The following is an 18721-nucleotide window of genomic DNA, read 5'->3' as shown; positions in this document are numbered from 1 at the left end:
ACAAATGACATATATTTTGACAAATTATATGCCAAAAATTTTTAATTTTTTCTAGATATAGTTTTTTTCTAGAAATTTCCAAACTCTTCTTTTATTTTATATACTAATATAATTAAGAATATCAATCAATTGTTGTGTAAAAATTTTTAATTTCTATAAAATTCAAATGACATAATAGACATTTTTTATTTAAATTTTAAAAGTCGGTCAAAACAGTAAGAAAATTCTTAGAGATATCTTCATATATAAATAACACGAAGTTGTATAATTCCGAAAACGACAACTTCAACGATTTTCAGTCAACATCACTTTTTGCTTTGTATTTTAGGCTTTTGAAATTTGATTCAGTATATTCGCAAGGAAAAATTTGTCTTAATCTTTTATTTTTACCATTTATTTGCGACAATGTTTTCCAATTAAAAAGCTAATTGTAAAAGAAAAAAAAAAAAAAAGAAACGATAAGAAAAATAGAAAAATATATGAGCAAAATGAATCTTGATTATGACATAAACAAAAAGGTTTTGAATTTGGAGAGCTTGGGTAGAAAGATTTGTTCGGATTTACGAAATCTTCAAAAGGAACGAATTATACTTTCTCGAGAAGCCAAATCCCTTTTACGTGAATTTGAACGAGAAGAAACACAACGAGATCATAATAAAAATAAGGTGATCTTAAAATAAGATCATTCAAATTATTCGATTATGCGATTTTGCGATTCTAATAATATACATATTTCATAGAAAGATAATAATAAACCTTGTAGTTGTGCAATTTGGGAAAATGATATAAGAAAAGAGGATAAAAATGAGGCCGAAGGACCTACGAAATTGATCACGCAAGATGAAATATTCTATAAAAATTTCTGCAATGAATGTTGTCAACATTGCGTTCCAAGACATGATAGCAATATGATATTACAAAATTACAGGTACAACGATTCATTTATCAACTATATTTTCTCTTCTTTTTTTTTTTTTTTTTTTTTTTTTATAAAATTCAATGATACTCTCCTCTTAATTGTTTTCAGATACGATGAACCATTTTACTGTGATCATGCTTTAAAAAATATCGATTACTTTTGCATCGGTGATAATGTTATGATTAAAGACGATGCCAATGGTGATAATAATTTTAATGATACCGATGAGTTAGATAAATATAACGAAACACGTACAATTAATCCTTCGTATTTCTATGACTTATGCGTATTTTGCGATGACGATAATATGGAAGATACGCATGTGTTGTCGACTAATCATAAAATTAGTGAGTCGAAAAAAACTGATATGAAAGAATTAATAGAAAGACAGAGAGGTGGAGGAGAAAATTCGAATTCAGAATCAACGATCGATAAATTATCAAGTCAATCGATTTGTACTTGCGAGTGTGATTTATGTACTCTTCGAAACAAATATGGCGAGAGACCTCCTTGCTCTAAAGAAAGCAATGAAATCGATCGTTCTTTCGATATTGATAATGAAGATAATGTGTCAATAAATCAAGCGACCTGTTTGGAATTGCCAGAAATTAGTCAAGTAACGATAACTCGAGTTTTTCGAGGGGAAAAAAAAAACAAAAAAAAATGAAAATAAGAAATTTACAATAAATTTCTATTCTCTTTTCTCTTAGTATAGCATCATTTCTTATATTTCGTTTTGTAGTATTGTAAGATCGACAAGTTACGAGAAGCATTGGAAAGATTGAAAAATCGCAATCACACATTGAGGAAATTATTAAAAAGTCAGGAATGTTTTCTGAAAAATCCAAAATGTACATATTGTTCATTTCTTCTTAAAGAGTACGACGATATCGATTGTGAAAAGAAATCCCAAAATCATCGAGATAATAAAAAGATTACGAACGATCTCGTCGCAATGGTGAAAATTCTTCAAAGTAAATGTCGAATTAAAGACGGAATGATCGTTGCTTTGGCAGACGAATTGAAAGGATCTGATAAATACGAAAGAATCCAAAGGATTCTTCAGAAATTGGCCGATAATAATCTCGATTGTCAGATCATTGATTTCGATCGTTCAACATTATGGAAATATTTGGTATCTAAAATTGAATATTCTTACCTATATCGAAAGAAAAATATTGTCCACGAAAAAGCTCATCGAAACGAATTTACAATCGGTTTATTCATCCTAATTGTTCTTTTTCTTTCCAAAATTCAATTACAGCGATATAAATACTCGGCCATGTTTTTTATTTATACTGTTAGCGACATCTGTCGTGAAATATATGAACTTTTTCGAAATCTCGCTCTTCAAAATATCATTGTATCTATTGTAAAATGTTGCATACATTTTTGGAATATGTTTTTATTATCATTTGATTATTAAAATTTAAAAATAAATCCCTTTTAAATTCTTATGAAAAAATTCGATACAGTCCTTTCTATCAATGATGATTTTCCTTGGACAATTGTTATTCTTATTTGTACAATTATTATAATCTTATTTTCATATAGTTCTTATTATATATTTATGATATTTATAACATCGTTTCTGATAGTATCTCTTTCTATTTAAAATCGAAATTAACATAAAAAAATAATTATTTATTAACCCATTAATTTTAGCAACTTTTCAATATTACTAAATTGATTTAAATAATATGGTTACTTCGTAATCCGTTAATTACTATTTTATATCATTTATGTATTGGTTAGGAATGAAAAAAGTAAACGAGATTGGAAGACAAAACCGAACTGTGCCCATGCTAATAATCATCGTTAGATCAACTATGGAAAATCTTTAATGAAAAAAAATTTGTTGTACAAAATACAAAACTTCATTTACAATTACATCTTAATTCAGAATTTATTAATCCGCGTTGATAAGATAATGATAACAATTATAATATACTACTCATTATAATATATTAAAGAAATAATTTGCTAATTATTTTCAGCAATGTATTATAATATAATATGTTTATCTTTACGTATTATTAACAATTCTTTTCTACATTGTATGAAAATAAATGAAAATTTTACGTTTCAAATACGTCAGCTTTCTAACAAGACATTTTGTTAAAACGATAGACGTAAATTTATAAGTGCATGTTCTTTATGAAACATGTTCAATATTCAATGGATTCTATTTTTATATCATTACTACCTGTATTATTGATAAAAATATATGGAAATCTTAATGTATGTTCAACGAGAGTTTCTAAAGGATTTTTCAATGGAATCTCCCTTCGATTTCTAATAGAATTGGAATGATAATATCGTTTAACAATTTTTTCTAGATTCTTTTAAATTTCCAACACACGAAAATGATGTCGTTTATCCTGTTATATAAGAACACTATCAAAAGACGTACGTTGGGTTGCCCTAATCAATGCAGATTTTCTTAATGCTGTGCTCGATAAAAATCTTTGTGATTCCTTGTCATTACTTTCTTGCCTATAATAATAGAAATTGAAAAACATTGAATCGATTAAATATGTCATGTTGGTGGTTTTAGTATTATATATATAATATATTGTGTTGAATCAATTTTAGACGAATTAATTTATTCGTAAAATACTTTTTATAGTTTTTTCCGGATAAAAATATTGCATATGGAGAAATATTATTGTCATATCTTTTACATTAGAGACCTTATTTTTATTAATTATATTTTTTGTCTTCTTTTAATATGTTATAAAAGAAATTTTTTTAATTATTTGAAAATAAGATGTACAAAATTGATTATAGTATTCAGCATGTGTAAATAAATAATAAAAGTAGATATTTTTTTGGAAAATTTCGATATATTATACTGAGTATAGTATTGTCTATACTATTGGATTAGCCAATAAATGATATCAGGATCTATGATATTTTATATCTAAATAAACAACAATAATATTTGTTATTACAAATTTTGTTCAATCCAATAATATACTATATTATACTATATTGGTATTTTATACCATAAAATATATTATATAGCCAATAAATAATGTTAGAATTTTTAGTTAATAAATACTAGTACTTTTAGTAAAAATAAAATTTACTAACATATAAAATACTACAATTTCTTACATTATTTATTGGGCAAATGCGATCATATTATCTTTGTAATGCAAATATGTGTGTGTGTATATGTGTGCGTATAGTATATTGAAACATAAAATAATTTACTTTTGTAATGGAACATCATGGTATTTATTTGAAGAACTCGGTTGATCCCAAACATCTGTTTCTGATATTGTTAAAATATTAAGTGAACTGGATTTCTTTCTTTTTATCGATCTCTGTCGTAAAGTATCGGTTTTGATGTTATAAGATAAGAACACTTTACTGGAGACCTGTTTCAACGATGGATTGAAAATAAATAATTTAAAAAGAAAAATTCATTTACTTACCGTTCGATATTTTCGAAGGATGACTTTATCCTTAATGGAAGTTAAAGTTGACGATATTTGATCGTTCTTGGTTTTTCTTGTTTGTCTATTTTTTTCGTTCGAACTTCGTGAGATCTCATCAATTGATTGAAGTTTTTGAAAAGATCGAAGAATCGAACCCAAAGGTTTTGAAAGATCATCGCAGGTGATATCGGATGTCTATCATTTGAAATTAGAAAAATATACACTTGTAAAGAGGAATTATGTGCTATGTCAAATTATGTGTATATGTGCATATCAATATGTATTTGTAAGATTAAAAAAAGTAATAAATGTCGTTTTTTCTGCGCTATGTCAAGCCATGAATATGCAATTTATATAACATATAAAAAAACAATGATGATAATAATAATAATAATAATAATAATAATAATAATACGTCGCATCATTTTTATAACATCAACGAATGTAATTTTCTTTTACGAAAAGTTAGAGAACGCGTAAAAAGCAAAATACGTCTTTTAGGAATTCTCATTAAATCTCTATCTTTCTTCGATCTCGACAAAACGATATTTCTTTTATGCGAAGTATAAAGAAATCGATGTGTAAACGGATCGGTTCGCATAGCTCGGAACTCCGAATATATCTGCGCATGTTCTGAACGAAGGAAGAATGCTATAGCTTCCTTCCACCATCGACGAATATCCCTTTTCATAATAGTCCGTGTTCGTGACGAATAATAACTCTCATAATATGCAAAATGTCGGAGATATCGAGAACACGATTTCCTCGTGTGCCGTAGAATCGAGGAATGTGTTGGCGCCATTAATCGATCGATGTCGATCTGCGACACATAGATAAGTATATAAGTATTTCTTTTCTCTCTAATTTTGTTTATCTTTCTTTTTTTTTTTTTTTTTTTTTTTAACTAGAGATTAATTTAAGAATTTAACCCCTTACATTCCCCAGCCAATCTTTTAATATAATTTACCAGAAACTTTCAAGACATTTTCTTGTGATATCGTTAGTATCGAAAATTAAAAAATACAAAATACATATGTATACCAACGTAGCGGTGCCTATGGTATGTAAAGGGTTAATTTTTTTAAAGACATCAACGTACCTTATGTTTAATACGATGAAAGTGAGAAGTTGCAACGATCGGTTGAGTCTGCGTTACTATCGGTTTCGATGTACTTTGTTCTTTATCCGTGTCACCAAAAAGACCTTTCGATTCTGCCACTTTGATCATAAACAAAGAATCAAACTGCATCATTTCCTTTCGCTTAATTACAGTTATAAAACATCCTGGTTCTAATGTCTGAGTACTATCTTTATCATAGATTTCGTCGAAAGTTCGAATTTCGAAAAGATCGCTCTTCGGTACCTAAGATTTTCATCATCGATTATTGTTAATCCTTTTGCGCTCCTATATAGAATCTGATTAACGACATCATATTTCGTTCTAGCCAAGTCTATCAAAGCAAAGTATATGTCGAATTGTTCATTTTCGAATTATAAATACTTTATATAAATGTTGTCATATTAGTTAAAAGATAAAATACTATAAATTACTATTAAATACTCAATATAAATATATCTATATAAATACGTTATTCTATTAATTAGGTAGTATAATACTGATACAGTAGCAAGCTATAATAGTATTATTTCAATACTGACTAAAAATGACTAACTCAGTGGACAGGTCGGAACGAAATGCCGAAAATAATTCAGACACGCAAAAGATTAAAGAGAATTTAAATAAATAAATAATATTTTATAAAAGAAACAAAAATAACAACGATCTTACGTTAATATTACGGTATGTCGTAGAAAATGATATTTCGTCTTCTTCGTGTTGATTTACCTTCTCTGCATGAGACAAATCAGTAATAGACGATTCCTCCTCGGATTGTTGTTCATCGTTCGAATTTTTGGCTCGTAGGAAATGCTTCGTCGACGTTTGAATGATAGTATTCTGTCCTTGTTTTTCCTTCAATATGGCTTTCCTCTTCGGCTAATTAAACCAGAGATGCGATTATAAAATACGTTAAAGATTAGCTGCTAGTAGTTGCGTTAGAAAAAATTCTTACCAGACATTCCCGAATATACTTTTCGGTAGCTATTTGATTAACATAATCGACAACTTGCTGTACCATTTTAGTTGTTTCGGAGGGTAAAACAGTATGTACTTCGTAGATTAAAAACTGTACGTTCGGTCTTGTTAGTGCATATTTCAAAGTAGTCAATTGTTCGATTAAAACGGCACGAGTTTTAGAAAATTCGTCGTCAGTATTTGTCAGTGATTCTAATAACTTCGTATCACCACCTCGAGCAACCACAAGATCAACGATATCCTTAACACCGATGTAACTGGACGGTGGTGCAGCCAAAACAACGGTTGCTCTATCTATTTCAACCGATGGAGGTGGTGAGATATATCTGAAATTATCCTTATCGAAATAAATTCAGTTTTTCGATCATTTTCAAAATCTATTTAAACGATCCTTTTCATCAAATACATTACTTTTCCGAGAATACTCGACATTGTTGCAACGTAATTCCAAGCTTTTTCAAATAGTCCTCGTATTCGTAACGACGATCACCCGTGCCAAAGGCTAAAAGTCTACCAGCACCTTCTATATTTGATAAAAGTTCTGCTAAATATCCTGTATGACGTGGTGCTATCGAATGAGTTAAAACTACAGGACCACATAGTCGACCTATTCGCATGGCTAGAGCTATGGCTGCTGCTCCAAGACATAACGATCGTTCCTATATAAACCATACAATAATAAATAAAAAAAGCATTTTGTGATACAATTTCAATTACATACCAAAAATATGAATCGATGTTCACGAACGAGACTAGAACAAGCAATCCTCTCTCGTATCTTTTCGTGTACGTTTATTACTTTTGGACAAAACGAATCGAAAGCATAAGTATTCTCGTCTAATTCCGCAACTTCACAATTTTCACAAAGTTCTAATCCAACCTTCTTTGATAATTCCTTGATCACTTCAATCTTATTTATGCTACCATTCGATGTATTAATCCATCCAGAAGCAATAGTACCTCCTTCGGACCAAACAATACCTTCGCCAGTACGCAGATGTTTCGGCAATAGTTTATCTATTTATATGATCTTTCAAATAAATATGTTCATCTACGTTGAAAGAGATTTATAGTGCAAAACTAAGGAGAAGTCCTTCCCAAGAAGGAATGTGGGTCTAATTAGTTGAAACGGCCGATTGCTGCCACATAATTTGGCATAAACGTTCAAGTGTTAAATATTACTTATTAACCGTAATAATCAAAGTAAATATGGAAATCCTACAACTATATGTCACTAGAGATTCTACTCTGTATCTAGAGATTTGAAGAGCTTCAAAATTGGAAATGGATCGAATAGACGAAAAACTTTTTTTAACCTTGTACCGTCCTGGAAGTAAACTTCTGAACTCTGCACAGTACTAACTATTATAACTTTGAATATATTCTTATGACTACAGAAATACAATTTACCAAGTGTAAGTGCTGATCCAGCTATTCGCAAACGAGACATACTGGCTGCTAAATGTGTCCTAACTTCTAAAAGAGCATTCTCGATGTCTTTTAAACCAACCGCCTGAACAAATCAGAAAATAAAAATAAGTTAATCAAAAAATAAGATTAACAAATTTCATTGATATCTATTCATTATACCTTAAAAATTCGATCACGTGTCTTGATAGTAACGATATCACCTCTTCTGGAAAATTTTCTTCCTTGCATATCGTACAACAATAACCAGACGATCCTTTCACGATTTTTTAAGTCATGATTTCGAGACCAGAATCCAACATCTTGCAGAACGTAATTCAGAACATTTCTATCTGAAAAAAAAGATATAAGATGCATATCAGTATCTATGCTATATCTCGAAAAGTAAAGTTGCTACAATAAAAACAATCCTATATTTAAAATCAATGGATCAAATATACTTAAGAATAGGTTTAAGATCTTAAATTTAACACTAAATTAGAAAAATAAACAAATTTATAAATTAAACGTAAACTTTTGGTTCTTTTCCTAATTAAACAACTTACATCTTAAAACATCGTACACAAGTCCAAATACACGTCGCATCTCAGCTTCGTTGGCATAACCAGACTGATTTTCTTCTTCTCCTAGAACTTTAGCTGCTAATAGGATATCTTCGATTCGCCATCCCGGTTCAATGTAAGTTTCCGTCATAGAACCATTAGAACTAAACGTAGCGGACAAACTATTCGTATCTTCTTCCTTCAAGATTTTCGCCTTCACAATTCGTTCTAATTTTCCTGGACTCCATTCGTAATCCTGGGGATCCCTTAATTTCGTTCCCTTTTCATCTTTTCTTCTTGTTTCCACCATTATCGAGGATGTAGAAATTAGTTTGCATCAGAGTCTACGTACTACAGTGATCAAACTTTTTAGAGACGATTTTATCTTCTCTAAAAAGATACACGGTTAAAGAGATCATACTTAAAAAAAACATAAAAAAATAAAAAAATGCAGAATTTCGATTCATGTACTATAAGTTATCTCTAATCGACTGATCCGAATTTTTAAATTTATTAAACTCAAAAATATCTAGAAATGATTATTACTACACTAACCTGTAATATACTTATATCATTATGATTTATATTTTATCTAAAATACTAAATCAATATGAATGAGCTTCAAACATCTTAAAAATAATTCGAACGATCGAGAATTACTTGAATAAACAATTAATTATTATCTAAACGAAAAACTACATGTGATCATGTAGCTATGAACTTATTCATAATGACAGATGGAACATCATTGACAGCGTCAATTGTATGATGATAAACAATATATAAACGTCAAAAGAAAAATCTAATTCTGTATTCTGCTTCATTTCTTAAATGTCATGTTTCGTGAATGTCTCCTTCATCCCCACTCCCGTCTCTCTCTCTTTCTCTTTCTCTTTCCTATCAAAAATATGTATATATATGTTTAATTTATTATTAAATAAAAGTATACATCCTTACTCTAATCCGATTATTTTGATGTCTCTTTCTCGTTGTAATTCGACCAGTGTGTAATAAACTCGATGGCGCCATTGCGTATTGCTCGGTAAAATCAAATCGTTCAGTTCCTTGTTACGTTGTTCCTCTTTCAATAAATAACGTCGTGGCATCCAGTGTACAATAATAAGTCGAAAAATGTTCGCATAAACATCGAATATGTTTGCTTTAGGAGTATCGGCGGATATTTTAATCGAATCGACAACCTTGAAATCCGATTCATCATTTGATATCTCAGAACAAATCGTTGCGGACATTGGATTTTAATAAAATAAAAAAATGGAACGTACAATGCGTTAATGGAAAAAAAAAAAGAAAAAACAGATGTTTAAAGTTCTTCGAATGGAAGAGAACTGAAGAAAAAAGTTGTCGTTTCTGTCGTAGACGATTCGCTTCGTAACATCGCGTGTCACGGTAACATCTTCCATGAATTCGGGTCTCGCTGTAAGGCGAGCTAGCGAATAACCATCTAACTCAAAGGAACGTAATATATTCATACTGCGGCTTATGCATTTTTCATAGTATATACGTTTTTAAAATCAATGATTGATCGTTTTATCGATTCTGTCCTCGTTCTTATATAGGAATGACTAGAGACATTCTGTAACAGGATCATTCGTGAAATTCATATTGTCAATACATAACCAGAGTTATTCTATCGTCATCGAGAAAAAAAATTTCAGCGATGTAACGTGAGGTTAATGTCTTGGATGTCGTGACACAATATTACCTCTAACAAACGATACTTGGTGCAATATCTCATGCGATGTCTTATGTTTTATACAAAATCAATTTAAAAATATCAGCTAGTTACGAAGGTTTCATTATTTATATAAACATATAGGCACATCGCTAGAGAAGCACGAGCTTCTTAATTATCAAATTACTCAATGATTTAAAAGCAATACCTTATATCTTATAGATGTACTGCGTTGAATCTTTTTTTGAGTGTACGCATATGATTACCAAGGATGATTTCTGATCCATAAAACAAAACGATTTTTCTGGTTTTCCATAACACTCAATCAAATGATCTAAATAATGGATTGAGAAATGATGCGTTAAAATTATAAAATTATTCATAAAAAGAAATTGGATATTAATATTAATTTATTATATCTTAAGAATACAGTCGCATCTCGCTATTGACAGATCCATGATCTCTACTCATTGTATTAAACTGCTAATCACCAGTTCATTATTATTCAGTCCTTTTATGGATAATTTTGAACACAGAATCTAACCTTATGTAGAATTTATATATAGAATTTAGTTAAAAAATCATATACATATATATAAAATAATTATAAATAGATGCAATTATATATATATATATATATAATATGTAAAAAAAAAAGGTAAATAAATATTTTCCCAGAATAATTCGATATTAAATATTTTAATAATCAATTTTATGATTTGGTTTAATATTTTATTTTTAGTTGATATAAATTTTATTATTTTTCTTTTATTTTCAATTAAAATTAATTTTTCTGACAAATTATTATTCAATATATTTTTTATTATATACATATACATTTATATATACATATACATACTTATATTATACTATATTTTTTTATATGATAATAAAAACGTTGAATTTATATCCATCTTTTTTATTTAAAAAGTAAAATATTAAGCACAAATCATAAGTTATAATAGTTTTAATATAAAAAATACCCACAATTGAACATTATATAAATATTAATTTAAATATCATATAAGAAGACTATTGCATGGTGTACGTTCGTATCTTATATGTCATATTTTATAATATTTTATTTCTTACAAATTATGTACCCGTATATAGTCCTTAAAATGTAACTATATAATACTCTTATATATCTTATATATAACTTTAATAACTCTTATATAACTCTTATACAACTATATAATAGTCTTATATAATACTCTTGAATAATTTTATTTAACGTTCATCATTATTCTCATCGAATGTTTGCAACAAAAAATAATATGACAAGGACGTATTAAGTATCTAAAAGTAAAAAAGCAAAAATGCTTAATCGAACGAAAATTAAAAATGATATGTAATTTGTAATAACAATGTTTACCTTAACGAAAAGATCCAATGAGATACAAAAGAGGTGACATGCTGTCAATACAATTGGTTTCTGTACCAATATAAGAAGAACACCTTTCATCAGTTTAATATTTCCTTCTTGATACCATCTACAGCAATAAATACTTTGTCGGAATGCTTCACTCTGTATATATAAAAGAAATATTTGATATTAATACAACGAAAAAGAGTTAAAAAAAGAAGATGTATATTATTCGAAATGATGAATACCTCAACACTAAGAATACTTCCATACCAAGAATACAAAAATGCTTGGGTCATTTTCATCATTCCATAAATAAGAAACAAAACAGTTTTACCTATACTTATTTCTGTCTTTTCAATGAAAAATATGTTAAGTTATTATAGCGAAATACTAATATGAAAAGTAATATTTTTAATTCACTACTAATTGGTTAAAAGAAAGATGAAAAGTATTGAAGAAAATGTTAATCTTATCGATGAAGATCGTTTATACTATGAAGTATTAAATAAAATATATATCAATATCGAAATTATATATAAAGATAATTATTATACCTGAAACATTTGAAATATCAGCGCACATAGAACAATAACACTGCTCACTATTAAGCATAGTACAACTGGTCCATAAACATTCTGAATGATATCACGACAACGTAAAAGTAAGATCTGTCTTTTAATGCAGTTACGTAGAATGACATCGAGCTCCTTAGATGATTTTTCAAGATGCTCGCATTCGAAACACATGGCACGTAGAACTCCACTCATTTGAAATATGTAAAATCCGTAAACCGTATCAACGGCGCTGGTCACGGAAATCACGAACCAACCGAATATAATTTCGAAAAGAAATTGCACTTGAAAAACCATATTCGGAGTTCCATCGATCCATGGAAAAGTGGCAGGATAGGGAAGAACATAATGTTTGGGACTGACATTCTTGATAACTTGATAGACGATCAATAAAAACGGTCTAAATAAATACAGTAGTATTACAAACATGGTCAAATAGAAAACAATATATGCAGGACGTTTAAAAAAATTTAGCAATGACAATATAACAGGTCGATAATGTGTTTTTTTAAGCATTTCTTCGAACATCGATTCGAGATTCATATTCAATTCGCGTAATTGCTCTCGATATAAAAAGAACATTAGTGCCTGAAAAAAAATTCAATATAATTCTCATTATTTCACACTGACGATCAAATATCTGATATACCTTTACAGCTACTAAACCAAAACTTCCTAAAGGACTGAGTCCTTTCGTTAATACTTTTATATTATCAAGATTTTCTAGACAGAAGTTCAATGTACCAAAAAACATAAAGGTTCCAGATAATATAGTGAAAATTGGTAAATATCGATAGAAATATAAGCTTCCCGTATTTTCCATAGGCCATAAACCGGCACATAACAGTATACGTTTTATAAAACACTCATATTTTCGATACGTTGCCAGTTGTTCTACCATCATCGAATGAAAAAAGATCAGCAATATAACGTGGGTTCAATGCCTCGTATATCGTGACAGAGTATCGCTTCTAACAAGCGATACTTGATACGATATCACATGCGATTTCTTAAAGATACATTTCCTACTCACTTCGATCCGCACATTCGTCATTTATGCGATCAATTTGGAAATATCGGATAGTTACAAAGTTTTACGTAACTCTTTAGGTAAATGTATGGTTGCATCGAAAATTGCTGGAGAAGCAAACGGTACTTTCTCATTAAATTACTCGATGATTTACAAGTAATACCCTTATAGACGTACCTTATAGACGTACTGCATGGAACATCTTTTTGAAAGTGTATTTGTATGATTATCAAGGGTGATTACTCATCCACAAAACAAAATCTACTCAGTCGTTAGTAGTGCTCTGACGTTCTGATTTTCGATAACATTCATTTCAATCATCTAAATAGTGAATGAAGAAACAATATATCAAAACTGTAAGTTTATCTATAAAAGAATATTGCATATTAATATTAATTTATTTAATTTTGAAAATACCCACGTCTTACTAATGACAGATCAATCAGATGATTATTTCCTGATCTGTTTATGCATGATTTTGAGCCCTTACATGAAAATTATTCAGAATGTTCTTTTAAACGTTTCTACTTTAAAAAAAACGTATACATGTACATAAAATAATTATAAATAGATATTTTACGTCATTACATATACCATTTCATCACTTACAAAGAGAGGATCAAGTGGAATATCCCGTCGTTGTGCCATGTTATTTTCAATTAAAAAATAAATTATTAATATTTTATAAAAAAGATGATAATTTACAATTGCTTTAATATATCAGGTACAAAGTGAATATTATACAAATACTAATACAAATACTACAAAACAATACAAAATCATAATCGCGTGTGCTTTAACTTTTTATATCATATATTATACATAACGTACACATTGTGATATTGTTACAAATCATGTGCGCGTATATAATGCTTATACTATTTATTGTTATATAAAATTAAGAAATAAGACATATCAGGCCGATTTAATGTTTATCATTAGCTTCATCGAAAGTTTGCAACAAAAAATAATATGACAAGGATGTATTCAATATCTGAAAAAAAATAGAGAAAATTTATAAGCGAATGAAAATAACAATGATATCTGATTCATAATTAGTGTCATTACCTTAACGAAAAGATCCAATGAGATATAAAATAAGTGACATGCCGATAGCACAATCGGTTTTTGTACCAACATAAGAAGAACACCTTTCATCAATTCAATGTTTCCATTTTGGTACCATTCGCTACAATAAACACTACGTCTAAACGCTTCGCTCTATATAAAAAAAAAAATATTTTTAAGATAATATAATAAGAACGAACCTGAAAGAGAAAGTATATTATTTGAAACAATGATAATACCTCGGTAATTAAAATACTTCCGTACCAAGAATACAAAAACGCCTGCGTCATTTTCACTATCCCATAAAGAAGAGCCACAGCAGCTTTAGCTATACTTATTTCTGTCTTTTCAATGAAGAATACGTTAAATTATTACACCAAATCGCTAATAGTAACGATGATATTTTTAATCCTCTAGTACATTTACAAAAAAAAAAAAAAATGTCAACCAACGTTTAGAATCTTTTAAATGCAGATTAGTATTAAATTCAGATGCACAATAAGTATTAATAAGAAAGTAATAAACAAATCGTACCTGTAACAACTGAAATATCAGTGCACATAATATAATAACACTACTCAACATCAAGTTCAATACTACTGGTCCATAAATATTCTGAATTATGTCGCGACAACGGAAAAGTAGAATCTGCTTCCTTATGCAATTACGTAAAATAATATCGTGCTCTTTAGACGGTTTTCCAAGCTTTTCACATTCCAAAGACATTGCACGTAGTATTCCGATCATTTGAAATATATAAAAACCATAGGCTGAATCAACTCCACTGGTCACAAACACGATGAACCAACCCATTTGAATTTCGAAGAGAAACTGTACTTGATATCGTATATCGAGACTACCATCGATCCATGGGAAAATGGAAGGATAAGGAAGAACGTAATGTTTGGGATTTATGTCCTTGATAACTTGATAACCGATCAATAAAAAAGGTGTACACGTAAGCAAAATTATTGTGATTATTGTCAAATAGTAAAAAATATATGCAGGACGTTGAAAAAAATTGAGCCACGAAAATACGACAGGTTGATAACATACTTTTTCAAGTACTTCTTCGAACATTAATTCGAGATTCAGATTCAGTTCGCGTAATTGTTCTCGATATAAAAAGAACATCAGTGCCTTAAAAAAAAATAAAAACAAAAAAAAAATAAAATTCAATGTAATTCTTATTATTTAATATTGACGATCGAATATCTCACATACCTTCACAGCTACTATGAGAAAGCTTCCTAAAGGACTGAGCCCTTTCGTTAATACTTTAATATTATCAAAATTTTCTAGACAAAATTTCAATGTACCGAAAAACATAAAGATTCCAGATAATACGATCAAAATAGGTAAATGCCGATAGAAATATGAGCTCTCTTTATTTTCTACAGGCCATAAACCGGCGCAGAAAAGTATACGTTTTATGAAAGACGCATATTGACGATATATAGACAATTGTTCTGTCATTTTCGAAAGAAAAAAGATCAGCGATGTAACGTGGGGTCAATGCCTCGTATATCGTGACAGAGTATCGTTTCTAACAAGCAATACTTGATATGATATCACATGCGATTTCTCAAAGGTACATTTTGTACTTGCTTTGTCGCGCACATTCGTCATTTATGCGATCGATTTGAAAATATCAGGTAATTGAAAAGTTTTATCTAACTCGTTACACAAAATGTACTGTCGTTTAACAGATTGCTAGAGGAGTATGAATTTGCAGCTAGTCTGTCAGATCACTCGATGATTCAGAAGAAATAGCCTGTTTCCTAATAATCAAATAACATAGATTGAGTCTTGCTAAAAAATAATGGATTAAATATGTATTACGATATGTGATATTATTTAATTGTCTCCTATAAGTGTCATATTAGGAATTGTAATTTTTTTGGATTCCTGTAAGTAAATTTCAATTAATTTTATATACTATACATATTACTTACATAATAAATTATAATTGTAATAATGTAATTACTATTATTTGAGTTTATTCGGCTGAAAAATAACATTTTTTTAAACTATTCCTGTGAATAATTTAAAATAGTTTTCACTTATTAAATGGAAAATTTTATCACACTTTTATCCTAATTATAATTCATATCTAATATCAACATCTACGTAGCTAATGAAAAAGTTCTTTTATTTCTCCTTATTATATCACTTAACTAATAAAATAATTATTTGATAATTAAATGATATTTGAATGATATCTACAAATTTATACTATTACAGAGATATAGATAAACATTTCTAACAAATTAACGTACATTCATTTCTTCGAATGTTTGTAATAAAAAATAATACGACATTGACGTATTGATAATCTGAAAAATGAGTCATATATAATCTTAAACTTATTTTATGATTTACATCAAGTATGACGTATAAATATTATGGTTACCTTAAGAAACATATCTAATGAGATAGAAAAAAAATGACATGCTACCAATACCATTGGTTTTTGTGTTAATATAAAAAGAATCTTTTTCATAATAGATAAATTACCATATGCATACCATTTGCAACAATATATCTTTCTGCGAAAATTTTCACCCTGATACATGATAAGATTTAAATAAAAACGGATAAATTTAAATAAAAGATAAAAAAATTTTTTAAACTATAAGTACATACATATTTACCTCGGATATAATGATGCTTCCATACCAAGCATACATAAAAGTTTGTATTCCTTTCATTACACCATAAACAACGAATAAAAGAGTTTTTGACACTGTCATTTCTGTCTTCAACGCAATAAAAAAAAATATATTTTTCTAATTCGAAATACATTATGAAATAAAATATATAACAGATATTTATTCAAAAAAAAAAAAAAAAAAAAAAGTATTTTCTTATTAAGAGAAATATTATTGCATAAATTGATTTTACCTTAAATACTTGGAACGATAGTGCACATAAGACCGTTGCACTGGTCAAGACCAAATTGAATACGATCGGTCCGTAAACATTTTGAATAATATTGCGACAGTGTAAAAGTTCAATGTGTTTTTTAATGCAATTATGAAGAATATCGCGTAATTCCTCAGCCGATTGCGCGAAATATTCGCATTCGTAAGATAAGGCTCGAAAAAGTCCGACTATTTGAAAGATATAGAATCCAAATAAAGAATCAACACTGCTTGTTACAAATATGGCGAACCAACCAAATTGTATTTCGAAAAGATATTCTATGTGATAATATATTCCAGGAGTCCCATCGATCCATGGAAAACTCGTTGGAAATGGAAGACCGTATCGTCTAGGACGTATATCCTTGATTGCTTCGTATCCTATGAATATAAGCGGAGTACAGATATATAATAGCAAGGTACTAGTAATTAAAACGTAAAAAATATAAGTGAAGTAACGAAAGAGATTCAATAGCGACAAAAGTATAGGTCTCAGTCGTGGATTTTCAAGTGTTTTCTCGAACATTGGATCAAGGATACCGTTCAGTTCACTAAGCTGCTTTCGATATATAAAAAACATCAGAGCCTTAAAGGAACGAAATCAATACGTTATTCGACCCATACATTTCAGCATTGACAATCCAACGTTTGAAATATGAAATGTACCTTCAATGATATCAAAGAGAAACTTCCTACGAGGCTTAGACCTTTTGTGAATAAGCCCAAATTTCCGATATTATCTTGACAGAATCGCAATACACCGAGAAACATAATAACACCCGATGATACGGCTAAAATTGGTAACTGCCGATAGAAATAAGAACTTTCTTTTCTTGTCGTCGGCCATATTCCAGCAAGAAGAACCAAACGCTTAACGAAACGAGCATAATTTCTATAGAGCTCTACTTGTTCTGTCATTGTCCTATAAAAATAGCAGCAATTCCGAGCAAATTGGTATCTATCGTACCAACGAATAGTCAGCAGTAACAGTTTTTCAACTGCGCCAACTTGTGGCTACTCGTTTGCAATTTTATAAAATTACATTCGGCGATTTTCCTGATTCCCGCGTGATACATTCTTAATGTATGTAATCGATTTGAAGCTATCAAGTAGTTAGAAAGTTACGTATCCTAGAACCGTAGAAGAGAATCAAACTGACTATACAATTTAGTAAACGTTTGAACTACAGTGATTACGTTCTCGACCGTTCTCGTTACGATCAAGTTGCGAGAATAGATAAAAAATAAGTATGTCTCAATATTCAATCAATTTTCAAGACCTAATATATAAAAAATATACGTTAGTAGCATTGAACTTTATCTATTTCGTCCTTTATATTCTAAATAAATCCTAAATCTGGATTTGCTATATCATTATCTTCTATGTTCATAATAATATAATTAAATCTATATATCAAAGTGTTCGGTCAAATTATAAAACTACGAAAAGAAATATGATATTAATAATTACGAAAATAATATGATGTTAATGATCTTTGAAAAACAAACAATGGCTTCGAAAATATTATATATGACAAATATATAATGTAAGGTAAGATTGCTTTAAAGATATATCTATACTTATCGATCATATAATAGAAGCGTACTAAAAATAAGATCAATATTGTTTTTTTTT

General features: G+C 29.1%; 5 protein-coding genes across 7 annotated transcripts; 1 reads left to right on the top strand and 4 right to left on the bottom strand.

Annotated features, from left to right (window-relative positions):
• Positions 1–216: 216 nt before the first annotated feature.
• On the top strand, positions 217–2867 carry LOC124951319. 2 transcript variants are annotated; one of them, XM_047499558.1, is made up of 4 exons: positions 217–665; positions 741–928; positions 1028–2054; positions 2675–2867. In XM_047499558.1, exons 1-3 carry the CDS (start codon positions 480–482, stop codon positions 1584–1586), a joined length of 933 nt encoding a protein of 310 aa, XP_047355514.1. In that variant the 5' UTR covers positions 217–479; the 3' UTR covers positions 1587–2054; positions 2675–2867. The 2 variants fall into 2 exon arrangements, with proteins under 2 accessions (XP_047355514.1, XP_047355513.1); XM_047499557.1 differs by having other exon boundaries at positions 741–2054.
• A 376-nt stretch (positions 2868–3243) lies between these two features.
• Positions 3244–8740, bottom strand: LOC124951153. Its single transcript, XM_047498983.1, has 11 exons — positions 8434–8740; positions 8051–8220; positions 7871–7973; positions 7182–7477; positions 6872–7119; positions 6438–6786; positions 6155–6361; positions 5465–5728; positions 4363–4560; positions 4139–4251; positions 3244–3415 (listed from the first exon to the last, which is right to left on the bottom strand). Exons 1-11 carry the CDS (start codon positions 8738–8740, stop codon positions 3304–3306), a joined length of 2367 nt encoding a protein of 788 aa, XP_047354939.1. The 3' UTR covers positions 3244–3303.
• Positions 8741–11336: 2596 nt separating this feature from the next.
• On the bottom strand, positions 11337–12613 carry LOC124951019 (odorant receptor Or2-like). 2 transcript variants are annotated; one of them, XM_047498697.1, is made up of 4 exons: positions 12047–12613; positions 11738–11842; positions 11499–11651; positions 11337–11422 (listed from the first exon to the last, which is right to left on the bottom strand). In XM_047498697.1, exons 1-4 carry the CDS (start codon positions 12605–12607, stop codon positions 11354–11356), a joined length of 888 nt encoding a protein of 295 aa, XP_047354653.1. In that variant the 5' UTR covers positions 12608–12613; the 3' UTR covers positions 11337–11353. The 2 variants fall into 2 exon arrangements, with proteins under 2 accessions (XP_047354653.1, XP_047354652.1); XM_047498696.1 differs by having other exon boundaries at positions 11378–11651.
• A 1206-nt stretch (positions 12614–13819) lies between these two features.
• Positions 13820–18570, bottom strand: LOC124951152. The gene is made up of 10 exons (XM_047498982.1): positions 17753–18570; positions 17028–17672; positions 16817–16921; positions 16627–16728; positions 16442–16498; positions 15387–15671; positions 14697–15302; positions 14402–14506; positions 14163–14315; positions 13820–14088 (listed from the first exon to the last, which is right to left on the bottom strand). Exons 1-10 carry the CDS (start codon positions 18002–18004, stop codon positions 14020–14022), a joined length of 2379 nt encoding a protein of 792 aa, XP_047354938.1. The 5' UTR covers positions 18005–18570; the 3' UTR covers positions 13820–14019.
• LOC124951020 (odorant receptor 10a-like) lies at positions 16174–17041 on the bottom strand. The gene is made up of 3 exons (XM_047498698.1): positions 16817–17041; positions 16576–16728; positions 16174–16498 (listed from the first exon to the last, which is right to left on the bottom strand). The coding sequence occupies exons 1-3, from the start codon at positions 16913–16915 to the stop codon at positions 16433–16435; spliced, it is 318 nt and encodes a 105-aa protein (XP_047354654.1). The 5' UTR covers positions 16916–17041; the 3' UTR covers positions 16174–16432.
• Positions 18571–18721: the final 151 nt, after the last annotated feature.

The sequence above is a fragment of the Vespa velutina genome, chromosome 8 (assembly GCF_912470025.1).
Source record: "Vespa velutina chromosome 8, iVesVel2.1, whole genome shotgun sequence".
Classification (NCBI taxonomy): Eukaryota; Metazoa; Arthropoda; class Insecta; order Hymenoptera; family Vespidae; genus Vespa; species Vespa velutina.
This window is presented reverse-complemented; position numbering and strand designations above follow the sequence as displayed.

Coding starts and splice junctions, on each gene's coding strand:
- LOC124951020 (XM_047498698.1), bottom strand. CDS start 16,915: ATGACAGTGTCAAAAACTCTTTTATTCGTTGTTTATGGTGTAATGAAA. Junction 16,729..16,816: donor GAAGCATCATTATATCCGAG/GTAAATATGTAT, acceptor ATCATGTATCAG/GGTGAAAATTTTCGCAGAAA. Junction 16,499..16,575: donor CATTAGATATGTTTCTTAAG/GTAACCATAATA, acceptor CTCATTTTTCAG/ATTATCAATACGTCAATGTC.
- LOC124951319 (XM_047499557.1), top strand. CDS start 480: ATGAGCAAAATGAATCTTGATTATGACATAAACAAAAAGGTTTTGAAT. Junction 666..740: donor GAGATCATAATAAAAATAAG/GTGATCTTAAAA, acceptor CATATTTCATAG/AAAGATAATAATAAACCTTG.
- LOC124951153 (XM_047498983.1), bottom strand. CDS start 8,740: ATGGTGGAAACAAGAAGAAAAGATGAAAAGGGAACGAAATTAAGGGAT. Junction 8,221..8,433: donor TGTGTACGATGTTTTAAGAT/GTAAGTTGTTTA, acceptor CTTTTTTTTCAG/ATAGAAATGTTCTGAATTAC. Junction 6,362..6,437: donor AGTATATTCGGGAATGTCTG/GTAAGAATTTTT, acceptor TGGTTTAATTAG/CCGAAGAGGAAAGCCATATT.
- LOC124951019 (XM_047498696.1), bottom strand. CDS start 12,607: ATGAATCTCGAATCGATGTTCGAAGAAATGCTTAAAAAAACACATTAT. Junction 11,843..12,046: donor TGATATTTCAAATGTTTCAG/GTATAATAATTA, acceptor TTCATTGAAAAG/ACAGAAATAAGTATAGGTAA. Junction 11,652..11,737: donor GAAGTATTCTTAGTGTTGAG/GTATTCATCATT, acceptor TTATATATACAG/AGTGAAGCATTCCGACAAAG.
- LOC124951152 (XM_047498982.1), bottom strand. CDS start 18,004: ATGACAGAACAAGTAGAGCTCTATAGAAATTATGCTCGTTTCGTTAAG. Junction 17,673..17,752: donor TCTCTTTGATATCATTGAAG/GTACATTTCATA, acceptor CGTTCCTTTAAG/GCTCTGATGTTTTTTATATA. Junction 16,499..16,626: donor TATTAACACAAAAACCAATG/GTATTGGTAGCA, acceptor CTCATTTTTCAG/ATTATCAATACGTCAATGTC.